Genomic DNA, 22,313 nt, shown 5'->3' with positions numbered 1-22,313 from the left:
TACTGTTGTGTGCTTTCTCCACATGGCAGACCGCTAAGCAAGCTGGGGTAAGAAAAAAGCAGGGCATTGGCCAAGAAGATAGAGCAGGGCAGAGTACACACACCTGAAAGAAACCAGAAGAAATACAAAGTTTGCAAAGCCAAGATTATTGCAGAGGAAATGCAGCAACAGGACGCCTGGGTGGCTCAGTCGGTTGAGCGTCTGTCTGCTTCTGCTCAGGTCATGATCCCGGGGTCCTGGGATCCAGCCCCAGTCAGGCTCCCGGCTCCGCAGAGAGTCTGCTTCTCTCTCTCCCTCTGCCCCTGCCCCTGCTTGTGCTTTCTCTCTGTGTCAAATAAATACATCTTTTAAAAAAAGGAAATGCAAATAAATAAATAAATAAATAAATAAATAAATAATAAATAAATAAAGGAAATGCAGCAATATATGTCTCCAAGTGGATGAGAGCATGAGAGTTTACCAAAAATAGTAAATCTTCAGTTGTTTTTAACTATTTCATATAATTTTAAAAATATAGCTTCCAAATCAGCATTTGCTGCCAGATGTCTAGCTCGGGAAGTAGAAAAGTTTATGTGAAAAGGTACAGTTGTTGGAAAAAATACCAAAGGCCCAAGGGGGAACTACAGGGGGAAGCCCAGACTCCTGTGCACAACTCACCCCAGCTGTAATTCCGTACGTGTCTAACGTTCCACATGCTGGTACCTTCACTACACAGAAGCTCCAGATGGGCACGGACTATGTCTCTTAAATCTCTAGCACCTGGCACGGTGCCTGGCACATACAGGTGCCCAACATTTTTTTAATGAATACATGAACAAATGGGAAAATGCATCTCTGAACAAACAAGGACTGAATCCCCTACTGACATGTTTTGCCTCCTCAATTTTTCATAATTTTTATACTACAAGCGTTTGATATGTTTTGCTTAAACTAAAATGACAGGCGACATCTGATTTGTGTATGCCTGTATACGTCGGTAATTTCATCATGGCCAGAAGGCAATTTTTGAAATATTAAACTGAGCTAAAGTGTATGAAATTTTCATTTTGCTAGATAATTTATAATCACGGAAATCGGAAAAAAATATTCTATGATTTGGGAATTTGCCATTTAGACTAAGATTCAGAGGTGTAAAATTATTTTATTGGCAAACATACGGTAAATAAAAATCATAGATAAGATTTGGGGAAACCAAAAAAAAAAAATCACAATTTCCCTTATATATTCATGAGCCAATACTAAAGTAGTAACATGAGCACCACGATCATGCCTTTTCCTAACATATACTGTAACACAACAGTACCCAGCACTTCTTTATACTCTACTATGAATTAAACTTGGGGTTTTTTTTCCCTGTAATTAATTTACTTAAGAGGCCTTTGCAGTAATAAATATTAATGAAACTCACTGATGAATTCAGAAATCTTTTAAGTAGTTATTTAGAGATTCCTCCAGTTTTCTTTTTTTTTTTTATCAAGAGAGTCTATTTTTTTAAAAGATTTTATTTATTTATTTGAGAGAGCAAAAGAGCACAAGAGAGGTGAAGGGCAGAGGGAGAAGCAGACTTCCTGTGGAGCAGGGACCCCAATTTGGGGCTAGATCCTGGGACTCCAGGATCATGACCTGAGCTGAAGGCAGATGCTTAACCGATCGAGTGACCCAGGTGTCCCAAGACAGTCTATTTTAATAAAACAGGGAAGATCATCCTATTTATCTCCACCAGTCTTGTAAAGTGCTAAATCCTAGTCAGCCTGAAGGGTATTTTCAAGCAGTTACTTTAATCCATACCTTTCAAATATACTCACCCAAAAGCACATCAGATCTCTCTCTAGCATAGACACCTCCTGGGACAAATTTAAAAGCCGTGCACCATGCACAGAAAAATATCTCTAAAAGATAAAATATCATGGCAATGGTCATGGCTTTCCCAGGGCCTGACCCTGAGCTAATAAGATGTGCAAGCACTTGAGGCCACATGGATGCTGTGAAGAGGGCGAGGACACAGCCAGAAACAGCAGCTGCCCACGTGGGCAGGTACAGGAGGCCCGCGGCTGAAGCTGCTCCTGTTCATGACAGAGAGAGAAAGAAAAAGAGCAGAATGGTCTCTTCCATTTTCTACAATAAAAGAAATAATAAGCTCATAAGATGACCAATTTATAGCGGTTCAGAGCCAGAAGGGACCTCGAGGGCTAGTCCAATCTCCAGACTGATGAGAAACTGAGGTCCAGCGTGGTTAACGTGATTTGCTCAAGGTCACACAGCTAGTTACATGCACAACTGGAGGCAGAAGGTGAACCTAGTAAATCTCAGCCCAGAGCTATTTCTTCAGGAAGGGCAGGGAGAGAGACAAATGCATTTTTAGGTTATTTATGTTACGATCCTAATAGCAAAAAAAAAAAAAAAAAAAACCTGAAAAAACCCGCAATGATCTGTAATACCAAAAAATATGTCTGTTTAGTTTGACCAGCCAGATCCAGGCGTTAGGAAACGTGTCAAGTCAGTGTGGTTTCTAGAAAGGTCTTTCATTAAAGAATGTCCTAAACGCCACCCCTTGGCCTTCAATAGGTAAGTGGGCTTTCCCAAGCACACATCCCCAAAAGAAGATGGGACTGAGACAGGATGGGTGGACTCACTGCTTTAGCCATTCTGCAGGCCGTTCATTCATGACCCCACAGCCTGGTGGGCCCGGTTCACAGCACGCACTAGTAAGTGTCTGCTTGTTTGCTCAGCCAAACCCGAGAGCGTAACATTTCTCCCAATTCCTGTGAAATCAGTTCTGAGACAGCACATCAGGGTCTACAGCACCCCAGTTCCGAGCCATCAGTGTAACACCTTTCTGGAGAATGTGACATTTTACAGACAGTTCAATGCATGTTGTATAATTGTGACCTACCCTCCAAGGAGGTCTCCAGCAGGCTCCTCACTGCTAGGGCAAGGGCTCCAGAAAACTAAGGGGGAGCAGGACGTGGCTCCAGCCAGTGCTCCCTGGTGCTCATCTGTCAACGAGCTCCACTTGTACCACCACAGGGCAAAGCCCTGGGACTGTCTATCCCTCCCCGCCCCCAGTTCAAAGAGAACATCATGCAGGTGAACCCAAGAACCAGATTCCAGAACCCTTGACAATCAGAGTGTAACTCAACAGTCAGACCCTATAATACTTAGATCCGACAATGGTTATTTTAATAATGAAAAAAATCATTTCCTTTTGAAATCAACGAGGGTAATGACTATTCGCTGTAGAAATTTTTAAAAAATACAGAACTGTAAAGCAGTTAAGGATCACCTAAAATGGAGCCGATCACGGCCAATACTCATATGGATTTTTCCCTTTAGTCTTGTTCTATGGATATAGAAAAGTATTTTTACACTAATGGAATCATATCACATATTGGGGATCATATTTTTCTTTTTATATCAAGAACATTTTCTCATTATATTTTTTTCCTAAGTCATTTTTATGTATATATACTACATTATAGATAAGTACTCCACAAGATAAGCCACCATTTTCCTACTGTTGGCCATTTATGAAGCTTCCAACACTATGAGGAACATCTTTCTTTGTCAACTAATCTCTTACTACATCTATGATCATTTCCTTAAAATAATCCTTTAAAAGGGTCTTAAAAGTACAAGTACCATGTCAAGAGATAAAAGCATTTTAAAGAGTCATTACTTAATGGTCAACTGCTTTTGTGAGAGGTCAACCCAATCTTCATTTCCTCCAGAAACCTTGCCAAAAGTCTCACCTTTTGAACCTTGCCAAAATTATTTTTCTAAAAATCTTTACCAAGTTAATGAGGAAAACAGTATCACATTTTGAGTTTTACTTTCCTGATTATCAGCGTGAGTGAATTTTTCCTGTTTACCAGCCTACAAAGGCTTTAAAAAAAAAAAAAAAAAAAAAGAATGAGTCCTGAATTGATATTCTACAGAATGACTTTGTTGCTTTTGTCTTTACTATGCAGAATTATCTGGAAGGAAAGAAAACATCTTTTCAAATGCCCTTGACTATTACTGCTTTTATTTTTAATTTCTATTTTTAAATGGGCTATAGATTTTTAAATTCAAAATCCAAGACTCAAAAAGGTAAAAAGGAGTCCATCTGACCCGTCACCCACTAATTCCCCTTGGGGAAGGCAATGTTAGCACTGTCTTCCACACTCTTCCAGAGAAGGTCTCGTGCATAGAAAAAAAAAAACATTTCTGTCCCTTTTTCATACAAATGGTGGCATATGACACACAGTGTCGGTCACTTTGCCTTTTTCACTTAACTGCGTATCTTAGCTGTTTTGTGTGTACGACTGAGTCCTTCCAAGTAACCTCCTCCAAATCTTTACTCCTAAGACACCAGACTGCATATTCCAATAATATTGATAATAACTAACATGCTAGTTTTCAACAGATCACATTTTTCCAACCATAAAATCATAGGATCACTGTACGTACGCTGGGGTCCGATCAGTGCATTTGGTCCACCTGTTTTCTCCTTTAAGAATTACTTGATTTTTATAATTTAATTGCCACCAAGATTTAAAGCTCCTGTATCTTTGCATTTGTAAAGTAAAATTCTATTGGTCATTGTCATGACTTATTTTGTGCTGAGACCCACTGGGACTGCAAATTTTAACTACAATGAAAAAAATGTGATTTATTTTTCTACAGTCTGCTTTATGAGGTGGTTTCCAAGGATGGGTCACAGTGAAATGGGGGCACCATTTCTAGGTAACGAAGTGTGAGCTCCAACTTATTTTAGGTGAGCAGGTGAGCAGAGATGGAGCTGTGGCTGAAGAACTGTGATCTCACTTTCCTCTCTACGCCAAGAGCTTGCCCCTGGGGCCTTTTTAAACTACTATCTAAAAAAATAAAAAATAAAAAATAAAAACAAAAGAAAAACTACTATCTAATACTTCAGAGAGGGCAGCCTGGGTGGCTCAGCAGTTTAGCGCCGCCTTCAGCCCAGAGCGTGATCGTGGGGACCCGGGATTGAGTTCCACATTGGGCTCCCTGCATGGAGCCTGCTTCTCCCTCTGCCTGTGTCTCTGCCCCTCTCTCTCTCTCTCTCTCTCTCTCTCTGTGTGTGTGTGTCTCATGAATGAATGAATAAGATCTTTAAAAAATAATAATAATAATACTTCAGACAGACAACAAAATTAGATTAGTTGTGACTCTACTTACCCAGGGAAAGAAGTATCAGTATAACAGTCTAGGTTCCCAGTTTTTCCGTCCCTGAACAACTTATGTTTCTGGGGACCTCAGTTTTCCTATGTTTAAAGCGAAGCTGCCAAATACCCACCCAAGGAAGCACGTTGCTTATGTTCCATGAGAAAAGGTGTGAAACACATGCTGAACCGACTTCCAATGTACTTCACGTCCCTTCCCAAAACTGCGTACAGATTGAGAAGCTGTTAGGCTCACTGCCAATCTGGCATTGACTAAAGCCTCTGGCCCTTGTCTTGAGGAATCTCATAAGGCATCTCTCGGACAAGAAGAAGGGTTACCTCTATATTCAAACTCATACAAACTTCCAAAAACTCCAAATAGAAGGCCTACCAGAAAATACACATGCCAGCAAAAACAGCTCAACGTGACTGCAGAGGTTTGCTCACACGGCTCCTGGCTCAGCTCGGTAATTGAACCATCTGTTTGGGTTACACGTATGTCTCCACACAAGAGTGATGGTATCCGGGGTGCAAGGAAGTTTACTTATCACACTAGTCGGCCCACGTGGTCCACTACCTAGGCTCAAACCCACACAGGGCATCCAGGGCAACGCTCTGAATCACCTGGCTAATGAATACATATAAGGGCATCTCTCCTCCCAGAAACCCAACACACGGTTTCGCAGAGTGGGGAGTTTTGTCTTTGACACTAAAACCGACTCTGATCATTTCTGCCATTTAAGGAGAAGGGAGAAGAGGGGCATAATTCAGTCAGAGTAATAAAACAGTCATGGCCATAAAAATAAGTAGTTGCTCCTAAAACAAAGGTGGCCTCCCTCAATACTGTGTAATCCTGACGGGTGTGCCTGGGAGGAGAGGGTCCCAACCTTTGAAGAAGCAAACGTGGATCCCAAAGCTGGATCAGGGCGTGAGGAGCCAAGGAGGACGTCCCTGAGAACCAGGGAAGCAGAGAATCTGGGGGAGGATGAGAGGTCCAGCAACGTGGTGATGGCTGTCCTCCACCTCTTCAGACCCAGGGGAAAACTATTACTGACACACATGCCTCGTTCGGGAGACGAGGTAGCAGTACGTAGCTCCAGGGGGAGAGAGGCAATGAAGCAGGGGGACACAGGAACCTGGAGCCTGCAGGCCCTGGAACCCATGGTGACAGACCAGTATGGCCGCCTTGGCCTCCCCTTCCACTCTGGGCGCGCACGCGAGTAAATTGTCAAGCAGAGCGGAATGCCGGGCGCATCTCCAGGCAGGTTCCACGTACCTGTAACCCACCAGATTAACCCGGAACCGGGAAACCATGGGCACGTTGAGAGCATCAGTCCGCTTGCCAGGCCCAGCAGAACTGCTCCTCTGTAAGAAAAAGACACACTGTAGGGCATTGGCCGCCATTAACATTTCAGGTCCCAGATATAAAACGGAAATACATCTCCTACCTCTAGTCTGTCCAAGACATAATATGAGGGTGGAAAAAAAACCCACTGAGGTCATGGGATCCCACTGAAAACAAGTATTAAATCCATTCAGAACAGGGAAGTCATAGCAGCTCAGACTTGAAATAGGCATCTTCCATCTTTCATGGTCAACGTAAAACACAGCAACTGAGTTTTCTCGGACTATTCAATCAGACTCTATATTGGCCATGTGACATCTTGTTTTATCTTATTTTTAAAGGTTTTATTTATTGAGAGAGAGTGTGTGTGGTGAGATCAGGGGGAGGAACAGAGGGAGAGGGAGAGAGACAAGCAGACTCTGCGCTCAGCTTGGGGCCTGAAGTCATGACCAGAGCCGCAACCCAGAGTATGACGCTTGACCCGACTGAGCCACCCAGGCACCCCGGCCGTGTGACATTTTAAAGGACTCTCTCGAAGACAAAGAGAAAAAGTCATTGGGCATCGTTTCCAAGTAGTCTGCCTCTTTTCTTTCTTTTGTTCGCCTCAATACAGTCCAGGCCTTTCTCAGACTGCGGTCAACCCCGTAACTAACTGATAGTTGTGTGCGTTCGAAAACAACCACAAACTATTTTTTCATTCTTCTGCTACTTTGGCAAAGGAGAAAGAAAAGGTTGTAACTCATCTTTAGGGGAAAATCCAGAAGCAACGGCAGCTCCGACATGGCGCTCAATTAAATAGCTATGATGTAAGTTAAGCTGGAAAACACAGCACTTACTACCTCCTGGGTGCTTTTTTTTCAGACTTTTACATATATTAGCTCATTTAATCCTTACAAATTGCTAACATAAATGCGGAGGTAGATGCTGGGGCAAAGAGCACTTAAGTAACCTGCCTGAGGTCATACACAGTTGCCCCAGTTGGACTGAGAACCCAATGAAGGCCCTCAGGCTAAGGAGTAAGGCTCTCAGTCACTACCCTGCCTACCCCCACCTCCAAGATTAAGGATCATCCTGGGTCTACAGAAGATCAGATGTGAAAAAAGGCCATGAAGGACATGGATGATCTCTTTTCTATCCCCAACTCAATGACAAAGGCTGAGGACGACTTGCTATGTGCCAGGCTGTGTTCTAGGGGCTTGGGATACATCCTAAGAAGAAGACCCCTTTCCTCTGTCGGGCTCACATGCCAGTGAGGGAGGAACAGGCAATAAACACACACAATCAACAAATAATACAGGATATATCAGAAGACAGAAAGCACGACGATGAGTGAGAGCACCAAGGTCGGGAGCACTCGGAGGGGCTGATGGGAAGCTGGAAATGCCACTAAGACACAGTTTGTCTCGCTCCCTCATTCTCCCGGGGTCTACCATCTGCATTGATCCTTCCACTACCCGAAGTCCACTCAGCACGCTCTGGGCCTCTCCCTCACCCTCCTCCTGTCTCCCACCTCTTCACACCATCAACACTTACCCAGGACCCATTCCCTTAGGTGGAACCTAATGAATTTTAGGAAGCAAGTCCCACTACAATGGTCATGGCTGGTGATGGTCTAAGGCAACATTTCTTAAACAGGGTTCTGAGAAACACTAATTTTATTGGCTGTTAGCACCTCAAGACACCAGTGTTCCACAGAACACGACCTGGGAAATGCTGGTCTCCTGAGATGCATCTCCATCTTCAGTGTCTCACTCCAACAGACAGGATTATAAAATGTCTTAAAAAAAAAAAACAACAACACCTCGGAGTCAGACCGGCTTGTGAAGCCCGCAGGATGAATGTGGAGGTGGCACACAGTGAAGTAAACCCCAACACTAGAGTGATGAATAGCCGGGGCATCTGGCTGGCCTACATCATCTTGGTGGGACTGCTGCATGTGGTTCTACTCAGCACCCCTTCTTCAGCAGACCTGTTGTCTGGACCCTGACCAACGTCATCCATAACTTGGCTACGTACGTCTTCTTACATACGGTGAAAGGGACACCCTTTGAGACCCCGGACCAAGGAAAGGCTCGGCTACTGACACACTGGGAATGGATGGACTCGGGCTCCGATTTACCTCTTCCCGCAAATTCCTCAGCGTCTCTCCTATTGTACTCTACCTCCTGGCCAGCTTCTACACCAAGTACGATGCTGCTCACTTCCTCAGCAACACAGCCTCATTGCTTAGCGTACTGCTGCCTAAGTTACCCCAATTCCATGGGGTTCGTCTCTTTGGCATCAACAAATACTGAGGGACAGGGCTGGGGATAACACTGGACCAAAGGGTTAGAACATCCTTTCCTTCTCCGTATTGTCTTCTGTATCTTGAAAGCCTGAGAACTATATCACCTTTCCCAAGCTCCAGGAAGAGAACAGATTAGAAAACGGGGCTCCTAAGCGTCAAGTTAGGAGAGCAAATTTTTTTGAATCAGGCAAGGTGGGAAAGATAAGGGCTAAATCACGCTCCCTCACAGCAGGAAGCTATGTTTAAACAGCTTGTTTGGTAACTGAGCAGCTTGTTTTGTGATTAAGTTTTTCTAGATCTTCTACCCACACCACTTTCCAGCTCTGTTTTGCTGTGTATTTTCCTTATAATAAAGATACTTTTTTTTTCCAAAAAACAAAACACCTCATTTTACAGGTGGGGAACACAAGGCCAGGGACACAGTGGGACTGGTCCACAGTTGAATGATGAGTTGTTGTTGGCCAACCAGGACCTCAGCCTGTAAGCCTGGTCTTGGAGCCCTGACCCAGTTCTCCTTCCGCTCTTCCATACAACTGAGCCTGTTTTCATAGGGAACTTTGGAAACAAAGCTTTAACTCATGAGAATAAACTCCTTCCCTTCCCTTCTCTTCCTTTCTTCCTTTTCTCCCTTTTCCCCAAAGATGCTAAGGCATCCGGGAGCAGAGATTCAGACTCTGAAGGAGATAATATACTAGCTCAAGCACCTGACCCAGAGGAAGTCATAAATAGTAGTTCTTTTTCCCATTCCCTAACCTCAAGGAGCTTAGTGTCTCGAAAGGAAGAAAGACCTAAAATAACTGCAAAATAAGAAAACTGTGACACAGATTAATAATAAGGATATAATAGGGTGGGCGTGGGATTCAAGGTAGGATGTGGTATCAAGAAACCCTTGGGATAATGAGAGAAGACTTCACTGAGGAGATGCCCGTGCTGGGTTTTGGAGGGTGAATAAGAGCTCGCCAAGGCAGAGACGGCAGCCCAGATAGAAGGAAGAGCACACACCTGCAGATGGAGGCCCACAGCAGTCCAGCACCTCTAGGGAACTGAAAGTGATTTCAGCTCAGGTGAAGCACCAGAGTAAGGTGGGAAGTGTCTGTAAAAGGAAGTGGGGTTGGGGAGCAGATCCTGTCTCACACAACCTCGTATGGAAAGACCGCTCACAGGTTTCAAGCCGGAGACTGACGGGGGTCAGACCTGCATTTTGGAGAGCACCCTCCAGGGCAGTGCGGGGAAGGGCACACCGAGGACAGACCATTAAGAGGCAAGAGAGGAAGCCTAGAAGAAAGACGGTGGGGGCTCCACAAGGGCACACGGCGGCGGGGGTGAGGGGAGGGGAGAGATTTGAGAGAAGCAGTAGAATTGACTCGGCTTCGTGCCAAACAGATGCAGTAAATGAGAAAGACACAGTTGTGGGATGACTCCTGGATCCTGGCTTGGCAGATGGGGTGGCAGCCAGAAAGGGTGAGGCAGGGAGGAAGAGGAGCAGGTTTGGGCCTGGGCACTGCCGAGGCCAGACCCAGACAGGCTGAGCTTGAGGCCCCGGGGGCGGGGGGTTGGGGGGATGCTCTCACGTCTGCTGGGGAAGGATCCAGCAGGCAGTTGCACGTCTCCAAATGTGGGGATCTCCACACTTGAAGAGAAAACAGTTATCTGAGGCAGATGTTTTAAAGCCTCTTCTGATCTTTTTACGTGAAAGGCTGGGCCTGAACACAGGAGAAAGGGGGAATCCCAAAGGTTAGAGAGAGGGTGAATAAGGACCAAGTACACGAACCAATGCTTAAACCCAAGGCTGCGGATTCCCCGGTGCCCCGTGGTTGGAGCAAGCACCGGGCGATGCAGAGATCTCCCTGGGCTTCCCTCCTCCTAGAAGATACAGATCGATGCCCAGGCTGCCAACCTGGTCTCTCTCATCAGGGCACTGTGGTCCCATCCCACCAAATGCCAGTGAGGGGTCTGGAGGAACTGTCTTTCCTGCCCCTGAGGATGCTCGTCCATGCAGGGATTCCTCAGAGGGCCCAAGCAGGAGCTCCCAGAACCTCTCACGTAGCCGTGCACATCCCTTAGCCCCCCATCACCTGCTTTCCAGCAATCCTTCAGCAAGGGGGCAGACACCCTCTGGCTCCATCTCCACGGTACGCACGTAATAATGCCACGCAGTGTTTTTGCTATCTCAGGAAAGGGAAATATGAAATATCTACCTGGCAAAAGAAGTACCTCTTCCTTCAACCATAATAGCCAAATTCTTGATTGCTCCCAAATCGAAACTCACCCAAAGGGGTTAGGATCTGGCCCTGGGTGGGGGTGCCCACTCACTGCCCATCTGGAAACAAGCGAGACCTCTCCAAAAATCCAGTGGGTGAGGAACACGAGACTGCCAAAGGCAGCCCCTGCCAACCACCAGGCAGGTCTGGAGGCTGTGCCCTTGGCTGCCTCTCCAGGTCTTTTTCCCTCTGGTTTATTGCCGTCGCCATCTAGGATAAAAAACGGAAAAGAGTCAGTTATGGGGAAATTTACCCTCTACCTTTCACGGACTTTTAGCAAGTTAGGAGATGGCACCTGGCTTCCAGGAGCTTATTTCAGAAGGAAAGTTGAAACATGAAACTACAATACAGAGCAGAGCAGGCTGAGAAGCTAGTTGGCGGGAGAGACCATTCCAGGCGGGCTGGATCGGGAATGATAAGGGAGACCCAAGCATTCTGGAATTTCACAAGTGAAAACACAGCAAGTGGGGCGCCTGGGGGGCTCAGTCAGTTAAGCGTCTGCCTTTGGCTCCGGTTATGATCTCAAGGTCCTGGGATGGAGCCTCACATCAGGCTCTCTGCTCAAGGGGGAGTTTGCTTCTCCTTCTCCCCCTGCCCCTCCCTGTCACTTGAGCCCTCTCTCTGTCTCTCAAATAAATATATAAAATATTAAAAAGAGAGAGAAAGAAAGAAAATTCAGATTCAGCAAGTTATTTACTTCAAAAATAAATATTTTTATTTGAGCAAAAATATAGAGAGAAAAAGGGGCTGGTATGTTTGGGGAGCAGAGGCGTCCACAACCAGGATACCCGGCCGTGTCCTCCGCAGAACAGGGCTCTCACGTAACCTGCTATGTGCCCGGAGGAACAGCACTTACTGAGGGTCATGAACTCATTCCATCCTCACAACTCATGAGGCAGACTCTATCACTAGTCCCATTTTACAGATTTGAAAACTGAGGCCCAGAGGGAACAAGTCACTTGTCCAAGATCATGTTGCTGGTACAGAGAGCTCAGACAAGACGGGTTCCAGTGCCTGTGGGCCTAACTGTACCATACTTCATGGGACTCTTTAACCGAAAGGTCTTCTCCTTCCATCGCAGCAATGACTTCAAGTACAAAAACCTAAGAATTGGGCAAACTGTGGGCAGAAGAATTTCTTTTTTTTTCTTTCAAAAAATTGTTTAAGATTTTATTTATTTATTCATGAGAGACACAGAGAGGCAGAGACACAGGCAGCAGGAGAAGCAGGCTCCCTGCAGGGAGCCCAGTGTGCGACTCAGGGATCACACCCTGAGCAGAAGAATTTCTTTGTAGGAACAGAGAACCTGTTGGGCAGATGCCCCGTGATACAGGTAATGCTCTCTGCAGGGTAGAAGAAAGCCCTCGGGTCTGCCTCTGGGGCTAGTAGCTGGACTTCACAAGGAGGAGGAAAGCCATTCCTGCTAATAAAAGAGTCAAAGGGCAGGAGCAGAGCTGGGAGCTGCAAGGGATGCTGGGGCGGGTGTGAAGACAGAGGAGGCCAGGCCGGGAGACTGAGCAGTCTTTAGGGAAAGAGAGCTCTAAACTAAATTTGCTCATCATCACTGTTGTGTCCTCCGGTGGGGGACTCCTCCCCCAGGCCCCACCTAAGCTTCGATTAAAACTACAAAAATGGGAAAAAAAAAAAAAGCTACAAAAATGCCTGGTGTGATCGGATATTCTGGGGAAACTGGTGAGGAGTCTGGAATTTTGTAAATGAGGCACAGGGCAAAAGCAGGAAGGGACCCACAACTGGGCTACATACATTTAAAACGGGAGAGAAAGAAGAAAACTCAAGTCAGAAAATGTTAAACGATACCCTGACGTTCAATCCTTATCAGGCTGTACCTGTGAAATCTGCCGCCTGAGTTGCCGCCTTTGGGTGTTACTGTTTCATAAAACACAAAGCATGTATTAGGGCGCCAGACTGCATCCTAAATGTTCTAATATTAATGTCCAATTTGCTTGCCCAGTGCCCCCTTATTCCCAATGCCCCGGTTTCATGCCAAAATTGGGGCCAGAGGGGGATTATACAAGCACTTTGTTCACGGTGAGCCAAAGCCTTCTACACTTCCATTAATCTGTGAGATTTCTCCTGGTGTGGACAAAAGAACAGTGACTCACTGAGACTTACACAAAAAGCCAGGTGCAAGTTAACCAGAATCTAGTAACACTTCTCCCTTTTTTTCAGAAGGATCTCAAGTTAACATATGGAGCAAACATCCAAGCTGGGTGTGTGTACGTCTCTGGGAAAGCCAGCTCCAGAGGGAGACAGGGGACTTCAAAGGGGCTGTAAATATGCAAGATTTCCTTTCTTTTCAAGCTTCAGACTTGGAGCTGAAATATCTTCAGATTCCCAGGGCGCCTGGGTGGCTCGGTCTGTTAAGCCTCTGATTCTCGATTTTCAGCTCAGGTCCTGATCTCAGGATCCTGGGATCAAGGCCCCCCACCCCCCACCCACGTTTCTGCTTGTCTGCCTCTGGCCTTCCCCTGCTTGTTCGCTTCTCTTTCTCAAATAAATTAATAAATAATCTAAATTTATAGATTTATATAAATAATTTATAATATATATATATATCCCAGAAAAGAAAATATATACACACACACACACACATGCACACAAGCCTAGATAGTTCTCACAGCCCTTGCTCACAACTAACTTCTCATAGGCTTAAGGGATATCCTGGGGTCAGGACAGAGGAAGAGATCTCTCTTCCTAGATGCAGGGTCTCATTCCGGGAAGCCCCATCCAGATGGAAAAGGGAGAAAGACAGAGCTGGGAGCCAGCTGGGAGTCTGAGGCCTGGTTTACCCTCCCACCCCACACTGATAGGAGCCAGAAATGGCTTTTTATTTTCACCCTCTGTTCTGGCAAGGAAAAGGTGCCTTCTGCTTAGATAGACTCCACTGGCTGTGCCGGTTTCAGAGGAAAAGGGAAACTCTCCCTATTTCGGAGGGAAAGAAAACTGAAAAGGAGAGAGCGTGCATAAAGACTTTCTATCTTTTCAAGGTGTGTTGCGTTCAGATAAGAAAAGTAAACTATGCAAGAGAGCAAATTCCTAAATAAATTGGGCGTACCCTTACCTGTGCAAATGCGATCAAGTGTGGCTACGGTACTTAATGTCAGTATCACTCTATTGGACATCTGATAACTCCAGATTGGGTTTAGCGAAGTGTACCATATGCGGAGAACAAGGAGAAGAATCTGTCCTAAAATGAATCCCCAGATTCGGAGGAACCTGTAAGTACGAAAAATATGTTTAACGACTTCTTGATGGGGTTTCACGGTACTGTGTTCACAGTGAATTTCATAATTTCAGAGAACAAGGGTATGAAATAGTCCTGTGAGGAGTAATTTGCAGTAAGGAACATGCCTTAGTCTTTATAGCATCCATTACCCAGGCAACTTATGATTCCTTAAGTCTCGAAATATTATGGAGACTGATGGCAAGTATTCATGTTCTGATTTTGTGAAAAGGAAAAAAAAAGAGAGAGAGAGAGAGAGAGAGAGACTTTTACCAGCTACATGCAAAATGAATACTATCACTTGGAACTCCTGGTCCCAACTTCCCTGTCCGTAAGTGATCATACGTGTTTGTCTAGGGCGTAAGATACGAACCTTTGTCTACAGACATGAGATACCATACCTTTGCAGGCCACTTCCTGTCCACCACGTCACAGCCTGCACGATCAGCGAGGAAGACACACCAAGGGCAAGGACCACCAACCGAACCCTGGCATTCGAAGCCTGGAAGGAGGCTACGCTGCCTGCAAACAAACGAAGGAGAGCTAAACATTTCTAGCAACCGCGCACGGGAACTGCACCGTCGGCATTTGAGAACTGTTGCGTCTGATGCCATCTTTACACTCAGGAAGACAAAGCTAATATAACATACACACGAGTTAATACATAATCTTTTTAAAAAATTTTTTGATGTCATTCATGACAACATAAAATCTACTACGTTAAAGTGTACAGTTCGATGATTTCTAATACACTCACGAAGTTGTGCAACTATTACCACTATCTAAAAAAGAAAAAAACCTATTACCACTATCTAGTTCCAGAACATTTTTGCCACCCCAAAAAAAAGAAATCTATACCCATTAACGGACGCTCCTTTTTCCTCCTCCCTTCTCCCCCAGCCCCGGGCAATCACTCATCTGCTTCCTGTCTGTATGGATTTTTCCCATTCTGAGCATTTTGTATAATGGAACCATGTAATATGCAGCCTTCTGTGACCGCTTCTTTCACTTAGCATAAGGTTCTCAAGGCTTCTCCATACTGTAGTACTTTGTTCCTTTTTATGGCTGAATAATATTCCACTATGGGGACAGAGTGCATTTTGTGCAGTCATTCATCAGGGATGGGAGTTTGGGTTGTTTCCATCCTTTGGCTATTAAGAATAAAGTTGCCGCAACCGTTTGCCTACAAGGTCGTATGTGAACCACTGTTTTCGTTTTTCTTGGGTCTACAACAAGGAGTGGTGCTGCTAGGTCAGGTGGTAACTCTGTTTAGCATTTTGAGGAGCTGCCAAACTGTTTTCCAAAGCGGCTGCACCACTCACATTCCTGCCAGCAATGTGTGAGGGTTCCAGATGCTCCACATCCTTGCCAACGCTCGTCGCTACCTTTTTGATTATAGCCATTCTAGTGGATCAAAATTTTTAAGGAAAGAAATAACCTAAACCAATAGGAGTATGAAGCAGTTTAATAGTTGAGTGCATAGTAATTTGCTGAAAATAGCTGAGGTTGGGACGCCTGGGTGGCTCAGCAGTTGAGCGCCTGCCTTTGGCTCAGGGAGTGATCCTGGAGACCCGGGATCGAGTCCCACATCAGGCTCCCTGCATGGAGCGTGCTTCTCCTTCTGCCTATGTCTCTGCCTCTCTGTATCTCTCATGAATAAATAAAATCTTTAAAAAAAAAGAAAAGAAAAGGAAAGGAAAGGAAAGGAAAGGAAAGGAAAAAAAGAAAAGAAAAGAAAGAAAAGAAGAAAAGAAAAGAAGAAAAGAAAAGAAAAGAAAAAAGAAAAGAAAAGAAAAGAAAAGAAAAGAAAAGAAAAGAAAAGAAAAGAAAAGAAAAGAAAAGAAAGAAAAGAAAAGAAAGAAAAGAGGCGCGCCAGAGACGATAGCATGTAACACCGAGATCTTGTCCGGGGTTACATTAGGTACCTTAGGCCTCTTGAAACACCAAGTCGTTTCACTTCCATAGGAAGCATCTGAAAGGAGTTTTAAGGCAAAGCATGGCTTACATCAGCCTCTGCTTAACCTCAGCAAAGCTCGGTGGGCACCCAGAAGAGCACCTGGCCGACACCGCCTCTTCATCCTCATTTCTGTGTCGCTCTCCTACCCACGCTGTTTTCTCAAAATTGAGTCTACCTCTACTCAAGGTGATGGGTCTTCAAAGAGGAAGGAGGTGAAAGGAGAACAACAGGAAGCATCCCAAACACCACCCCCTCTCCCAGACTTAGTAATATCACATCCCTTACAGCGACCAGAAGTGGACTTAAATAATCAAAAACTGCCCCAGGGACTCTCAGTCCATAACTTTGTGGGTAAGGCTGGTACAAGCAGCACTGAGCAAAAGCAACTGGAAAGGGGCCGCAGATGAGACCATTCCCATAAAGCCAACCAGGGAATGGGATGAGAAAATGAAACTTGCAACACTCGGCCCCAGTAACTCAGAGAAGGATACTGCAAGCCCAGGGCAGTTTCACTCAGTTACTAGGGACTCAATTCAGGGTAGAATGTCTCATTTCTATTATTTCTGGAGCTGATGTTTTTCACAGCCGTTTGATGGGTCTTTCCATTCCTATGGAGACTGTCTTCACATATGGGGCATTTTTTCCCCCAGTGGTCTCTACCACTGTTCTTTCTGAGCCCAGGATCTTAAAACGCCAGAGTCCTGCATCCTTGTGGGTCTCCGCAGAACTCACTGCACTGACCTTGTTCTGCTTCCTCCAGGGGCTGGCCCATAGAAAAGCAGAGGCAATTTCCCAGTAATCCCTGCCACTGTTTCTGGGGAAAAAAAGTCAAATGACTGTTTCTGGAGAGAAGGAATATACAGCGTGGTTCATGAACAAACGCCACTTGGAAACCACTCAGAGAAGCCAAGTGCATTAGAGCAGAAGGGCAAGACATCCAGAGTTCTCAGCCACGGAGTCAACCCCAGTGGGGTCTAGTGTTTCTGTTTAGAAAACATGTTTCTTCCGTGACCCCACCCTCTTACATTTTTACTACCGGTGCCTCTTCAGGGATTCCCAATATTTATTAATATGAACACTCTCAATTCTTTGCAATAGTAAGTGTACATTTAAAATTCTTTTTTTAAATTTTTTTTATTTATTTATGATAGTCACAGAGAGAGAAAGAGAGAGAGGTAGAGACACAGGCAGAGGGAGAAGCAGGCTCCATGCACCGGGAGCCCGATGTGGGATTCGATCCCGGGTCTCCAGGATCGCGCCCTGGGCCAAAGGCAGGCGCCAAACCGCTGCGCCACCCAGGGATCCCATACATTTAAAATTCTTAATTGCTAAAAACAAAAAAAAACCACAATTTTTCCTTTCTTTTTTTTTTAAACCCACAATTTTTCATTGCTAGTTTTCAGCAATGTAACATTCTCAAATTCAGAATTCAAAAGATACCAAGGTATATGTCGTTAAGTTTCCCTTTCATGCCTGTGTCTAGCTAGATACCATATTCAAGCAATTAAAATGCTATGGTTTTTTAATCCTTCTAAAGCTATTTAATGCATGTTCAATTAGATATTAAATATATTTCCATCTAAACTTTCTTACACAGATGTTAGCATCTGCGCACAGTTTAGTGCATCTTTGGCTTTCACTTAACATATTTGAAAGAACATCCCATTTCCTTAGATAAGTAATGTCTCATTCTTTTATGTAGCTGCACAGTATTCTATAGTATTCCAAGTTTCAAAACCATAATTTACTTAACCTATCCTATATACATGACATTTAGGTTATTTCTTATCTTGTGATTATAAATATTGTTGCAATGATTAAATAACCTTGTATTTTCACCCTTTTAACATGCATGTGAGTATATCCGTAGGCTATATTCCTAGAAGTGGAATTTCTGAGCAAAAGAGAATGTATATACCTTTGTAATTTTGATAAATGCTGCTAAATTATTATTGGCAGAAGTTGTGCCAATTTATATTCCCACCAGCAATGTCTGAGCGCCTGCTTTCCCATCCTTGTAATACAGTGTTACTTGATTTTGTTCTTTGGCAATCCAGTACATGAAGCTACATACAAATATATGTGTGTTATTTGTATTCATTGTAATTTTTTTAAGAATCAATTATATTTCCTTTCCAATAAACTGATTGTATTCCTTGTTCTGTTATCTATTGAGCTATTGGTCTTTTTTATTACTGATTTATAAGAACTCTGTATGTTAGTGAAATTAGCTCTTTGACTAAGAGTTGCAAGTATCTCTCCTAATTCGTTGCTTGACTTTGCTCACTATATAGCACTCATCATGCATAATTTTCCTCTTTTCATGCAGTAGCTTTCAACAATTTTTAATGGTTTCTGACTTGTATGTCATAGGTGGAAAAAGAACACAAAATGTTCAAGAGTTGGCCTGTTCTTCTTCATTTCAGTGAATTTTTTTTTTTTTTTTTTTAGGCTTTCCAATCTGACAGAAAAGTTAGAAATGTAAAAGACGTGGTCTAGCCTTCCAGCTCCACTAAAACTCTCTCAGGTAGTTGTAAGAGAAAGAGGAATCTTGTTTCATTTCATCATTTAACATTCAAAGAACAGTCTACATATTTTCATTTGCTTTTCCCCCCAAAAAAAAATCCTTAAAGAAGCACTTTTAGGGGCACCTGGGTGCCCTGGCTCAGTCGGTTAAGCATCTGCCTTAGGCTCAGGTCATGGTCCCAGGTCCTGGGATCGAGCCCCATGTTGGGCTGCCTGCTCAATGGGGAGCCTGCTTCTCCCTCTCCCTCTGCCCCTCCCCTCTGCTCGTGCTCACACTCATTCTCTCTCTCACACACACACACAGATGAATAAAATCCTTAAAAAAAAAAAAAAAAAGAAGAAGAAGCACTTTTAAATCTTACCCACAGTAATTAACCGCAACAGGATTAGCATCCACCTCTTGTTAGCCAATTTCCAGAAAGGAGTAAGTATGAGGAATATTGGAGAAAGAAATGCTATGCCAAAACCTTCAAGCCCAGTGAGTTCTAGAGTTTGCAGGGGAAAGTAATAGATCATTGGTCCCAGGCCATGGCAGAGAGACCAAGAAACATATCCTAGGGGGAGAAAAAAAAAAGTTTAAGGAGCAAGTGTAAATGTGTCCTTGTTACAAACAGATATCCTGCCACTGTACCCCCTCTGGCTGGTCCGCCCTCCTTCACCGTTCTGACCTCAACCGGCTTCCACTACAAAATTCCCCTCCTTCCCACACCAGCAGTGCAGTGTCCCAGGAGGAGCATGGGGCCTGCTGTGGTGAGTCCCTTGACACCCCACTTATTCCTTTAAGCTTGTTCACACCCGCAAGCTCAGCCTTCCCTTGAAACCTCTTGATCTGGATCATCTGGGTTGAACTGGATTTTCTGTTAGGACCCTAACTGATGAAATGTCTTTATCTAAGTCAGCCTTTCTATAAAGAGCAACATCATGAGAATCAAAAAGAGAAACAAAGAGGGGTGCCTGGCTGGCTTAGCTGGAGGAACATGCGACTCTTGCTCTCTCTGGTTGTGGGTTCAAGCCCCGCGGTGGGTGGAAGAAGGAAAGGGAAGGGAAGGAAGGGAAGGGAAGGGAAGGGAAGGGAAGGGAAGGGAAGGGAAGGGAAGGGAAGGGAAGGGAAGGGAAGGGAAGGGAGAAAGAGACAAACAGCAGGATTCAACTCTTCCTCCCACTCCAGACCACACCCCAAGGCAGGTTAGTTAGGCAACAATCATTTTATCTTAAGTGGATTTTTTAAACCTAACCTTAGGAGACAGTATAGGGTAGTGAAAGACCTAGAACTGAAGTCAGGCTCACCTCTGCCAACTACTGACGGTAGGATCCTCTACAGGAACGATAATGAACTAATGGGCACTTACGCCGTGCCAGCCCTTGTGCTAAATATTTACAGAGATCGTCCTTCTTATTCCTCATCCAACTCATGTTCTGTGAAATGGACACTTTTTGCCCCCCTCTTACAAACGTGAAAACAAAAAACTTCTGAGATTTCCCAATATAATAGCCCAAGGTGGAAAGAGGAGCTCGCGGCAAGAGCGAACCTCCACCCGGGGAGTCTGGCTGCGCGGGGAGCTGTGTAACCACCTGCATAGTAACCCGCTCCCCCCCCCCCCGCCCCTTCTCAGCCCAACTTCCTTAAGCAACAGAGTAGCTCTTTCAGGGGCCTCACAGGGCTGTGAGCACGAAGTGCGACGGAGGGCCCAGCACCCGGCACCCTAGGTACTTGCTGAATGTGACTCACTTTACGCCCCTGTACTTAGAAGACACGTTCGGAGCCAGGGATAAAAAGGGGGGGAGGGGGGAGGACGCTTCTGAACATCAGCAGCTTCCAAGGGCAGCCCGGGTGGCCCAGCGGTGTAGCGCCGCCTGCAGCCCAGGCCGTGACCCTGGAGTCCCGGGATAGAGACCCACGTCGGGCTCCTGCATGGAGCCTGCTCCTCCCTCTGTCTGTCTCTGCCCCACCACACCCCCTCTCTCATGAATAAATAAATAAAATCGTAAAAAAAAATATATATATCAGCAGCTTGCAGAAAATCTTTAGGAAGGAGCCTCTCCGGGCCAAAAGAATGCTTCCCAATGACCCCCTAGATTACAGCCTGCTCCCAAACGTGTGTCTGGGAATTCCGATTCTAATGCTCCGGGTCCGGCACGAGCCCACCCGCAGTCGTTCTCGGGGGGGGGCCTCTTCGCGGGGCCGCTGGGGGCGCCGCCGCGGGGGCCTGGGCGGGTTAGGGACGCCCCGCGCACCTGCGCCCCGGGCCGCCCCCGCGCTTAGGGCCCCCGCGCTGAGGCTCAGCAGCCTGGAGGTCTGGGGGGCGGGGGCGGGGCCTCCACGCGGACAGCCGGGCGCATCCCACTGCACCCACCCCCCATCCTCAATCTAAGTCTTGGCTGCTGCTTTTTTTTGCTTTTTTTTTTTTTTTTTTTAATTCTTGGCTTGGGCGCCACAAGTTTCCAGGGCACTCGCCTGCGGCCCGCTGTGCTCCCTCCCGGCCCCCGCGCGAGCGCCGGCGGCCTCGACTTACCCAGGAGGCTCTCCAGGAGCAGCTCTCGCCACAGCCCGGCCATGGCCGCGCGCGCCCGCCCCGCCGTGCGCTGGGAGCCCCAGCCGGGCCGGGGTGGGGTGGGGTGGGGTGGGGCCGCCGCCCCCGCCCCCGCCCCCGCCCAGCCCGCGCCGCCTCCCGGGGCCTCGGAGCCCGCCGTCGGGCCCAGCCCGGGGAGGGGCGCGGCGCGCGCTGCGAGCGGGAGGGGGCCCCAGGACCTTGGCGTCGGCGCCTCCGGAGCCCGCTGCGCCCTCTCAGCTCCGCGCTAAGCAGGCGGCGCCCCTCCTCCCCCAGGGCGCTGCGACCATTCTAGGGGCGCCCGGATTTTCGTGGCTTTTAGAGACGTCGCAGCCCTTGCTCAGGGGAGAGAAAATAGCTGATGGGAGGGCACCGTGTTGCCCTCCTGACTCCATGAAAGACGATGTTGGAGAGTGAGGACGCGGGGGAGACGCGCGCATCCCGGGGGAGCCGGCGAGCCAGGCCCGCGGTGCGCCCTCAAATATTACCACACCCCGGGGAGCCCTGACATTTTTTTTTGGAACCTTCTGAAATCAGTTTATTTTAATTCGCTTTAATTTTTTTAAATTTTTATTTATTCATGAGAGGCAGAGACAGAAATTTTTTTTTGGAACCTTCTGAAAGCAGTTTATTTTAATTCGCTTTATTTTTCTGTTTTTTAAGATTTTATTTATTTATTCATGAGAGACACAGAGAAAGAGAGAGGCAGAGACACAGGCAGAGGGAGAAGCAGGCTCCATGCAGGGAGCCCGACGCAGGACTCGATCCTGGGTATCCAGGGTCAGGACCTGAGCCAAAGGCAGGTGCTCAACTTCTGAGCCACCCGGGTGCCCTCGCTTTATTTTTTTAGAAGAGCTTATCGTTGATTGATCACTTCCAGAAAGCTTGTTCTGAAATGGAACAGTGATGAGTTGCCTCAAAGTGTAAGAATCGCTTAAGTGCAATTGTTGCTCCAAGTCCCCAGCGGTTTTGAGCCAAGAGT

The 22,313-nt window shown here is 46.0% G+C and overlaps 1 protein-coding gene and 1 pseudogene across 2 annotated transcripts in view; one reads left to right on the top strand and one right to left on the bottom strand.

Moving 5' to 3' along the window:
* CWH43 (cell wall biogenesis 43 C-terminal homolog) overlaps positions 1-21,380 on the bottom strand; it is a 60,581-nt gene extending 39,201 nt beyond the window's left edge. Inside the window, exons 1-7 of one of the 2 annotated variants that reach the window (XM_025435778.3) lie at positions 21,296-21,380; positions 19,145-19,336; positions 14,701-14,821; positions 14,138-14,292; positions 11,064-11,265; positions 6,439-6,527; positions 1,806-2,063 (exon numbers count right to left, since the gene is read on the bottom strand). In XM_025435778.3, the coding sequence (XP_025291563.3) occupies positions 1,806-2,063; positions 6,439-6,527; positions 11,064-11,265; positions 14,138-14,292; positions 14,701-14,821; positions 19,145-19,336; positions 21,296-21,338 (1,060 nt within the window). In that variant the 5' untranslated portion in view covers positions 21,339-21,380. The remainder of the gene's footprint in view (positions 1-1,805; positions 2,064-6,438; positions 6,528-11,063; positions 11,266-14,137; positions 14,293-14,700; positions 14,822-19,144; positions 19,337-21,295) is intronic. The other variant, XM_025435779.3, reaches the window with a different exon arrangement.
* Positions 8,342-8,994, top strand: LOC112652269 (ORM1-like protein 2; annotated as a pseudogene).
* Positions 21,381-22,313: the final 933 nt, after the last annotated feature.

This window comes from Canis lupus, chromosome 13 (assembly GCF_003254725.2).
Source record: "Canis lupus dingo isolate Sandy chromosome 13, ASM325472v2, whole genome shotgun sequence".
In the NCBI taxonomy this organism is placed as follows: Eukaryota; Metazoa; Chordata; class Mammalia; order Carnivora; family Canidae; genus Canis; species Canis lupus.
The sequence above is the reverse complement of the archived record's forward strand: the minus strand, read 5'-3'. Positions and strand labels throughout refer to the sequence as shown.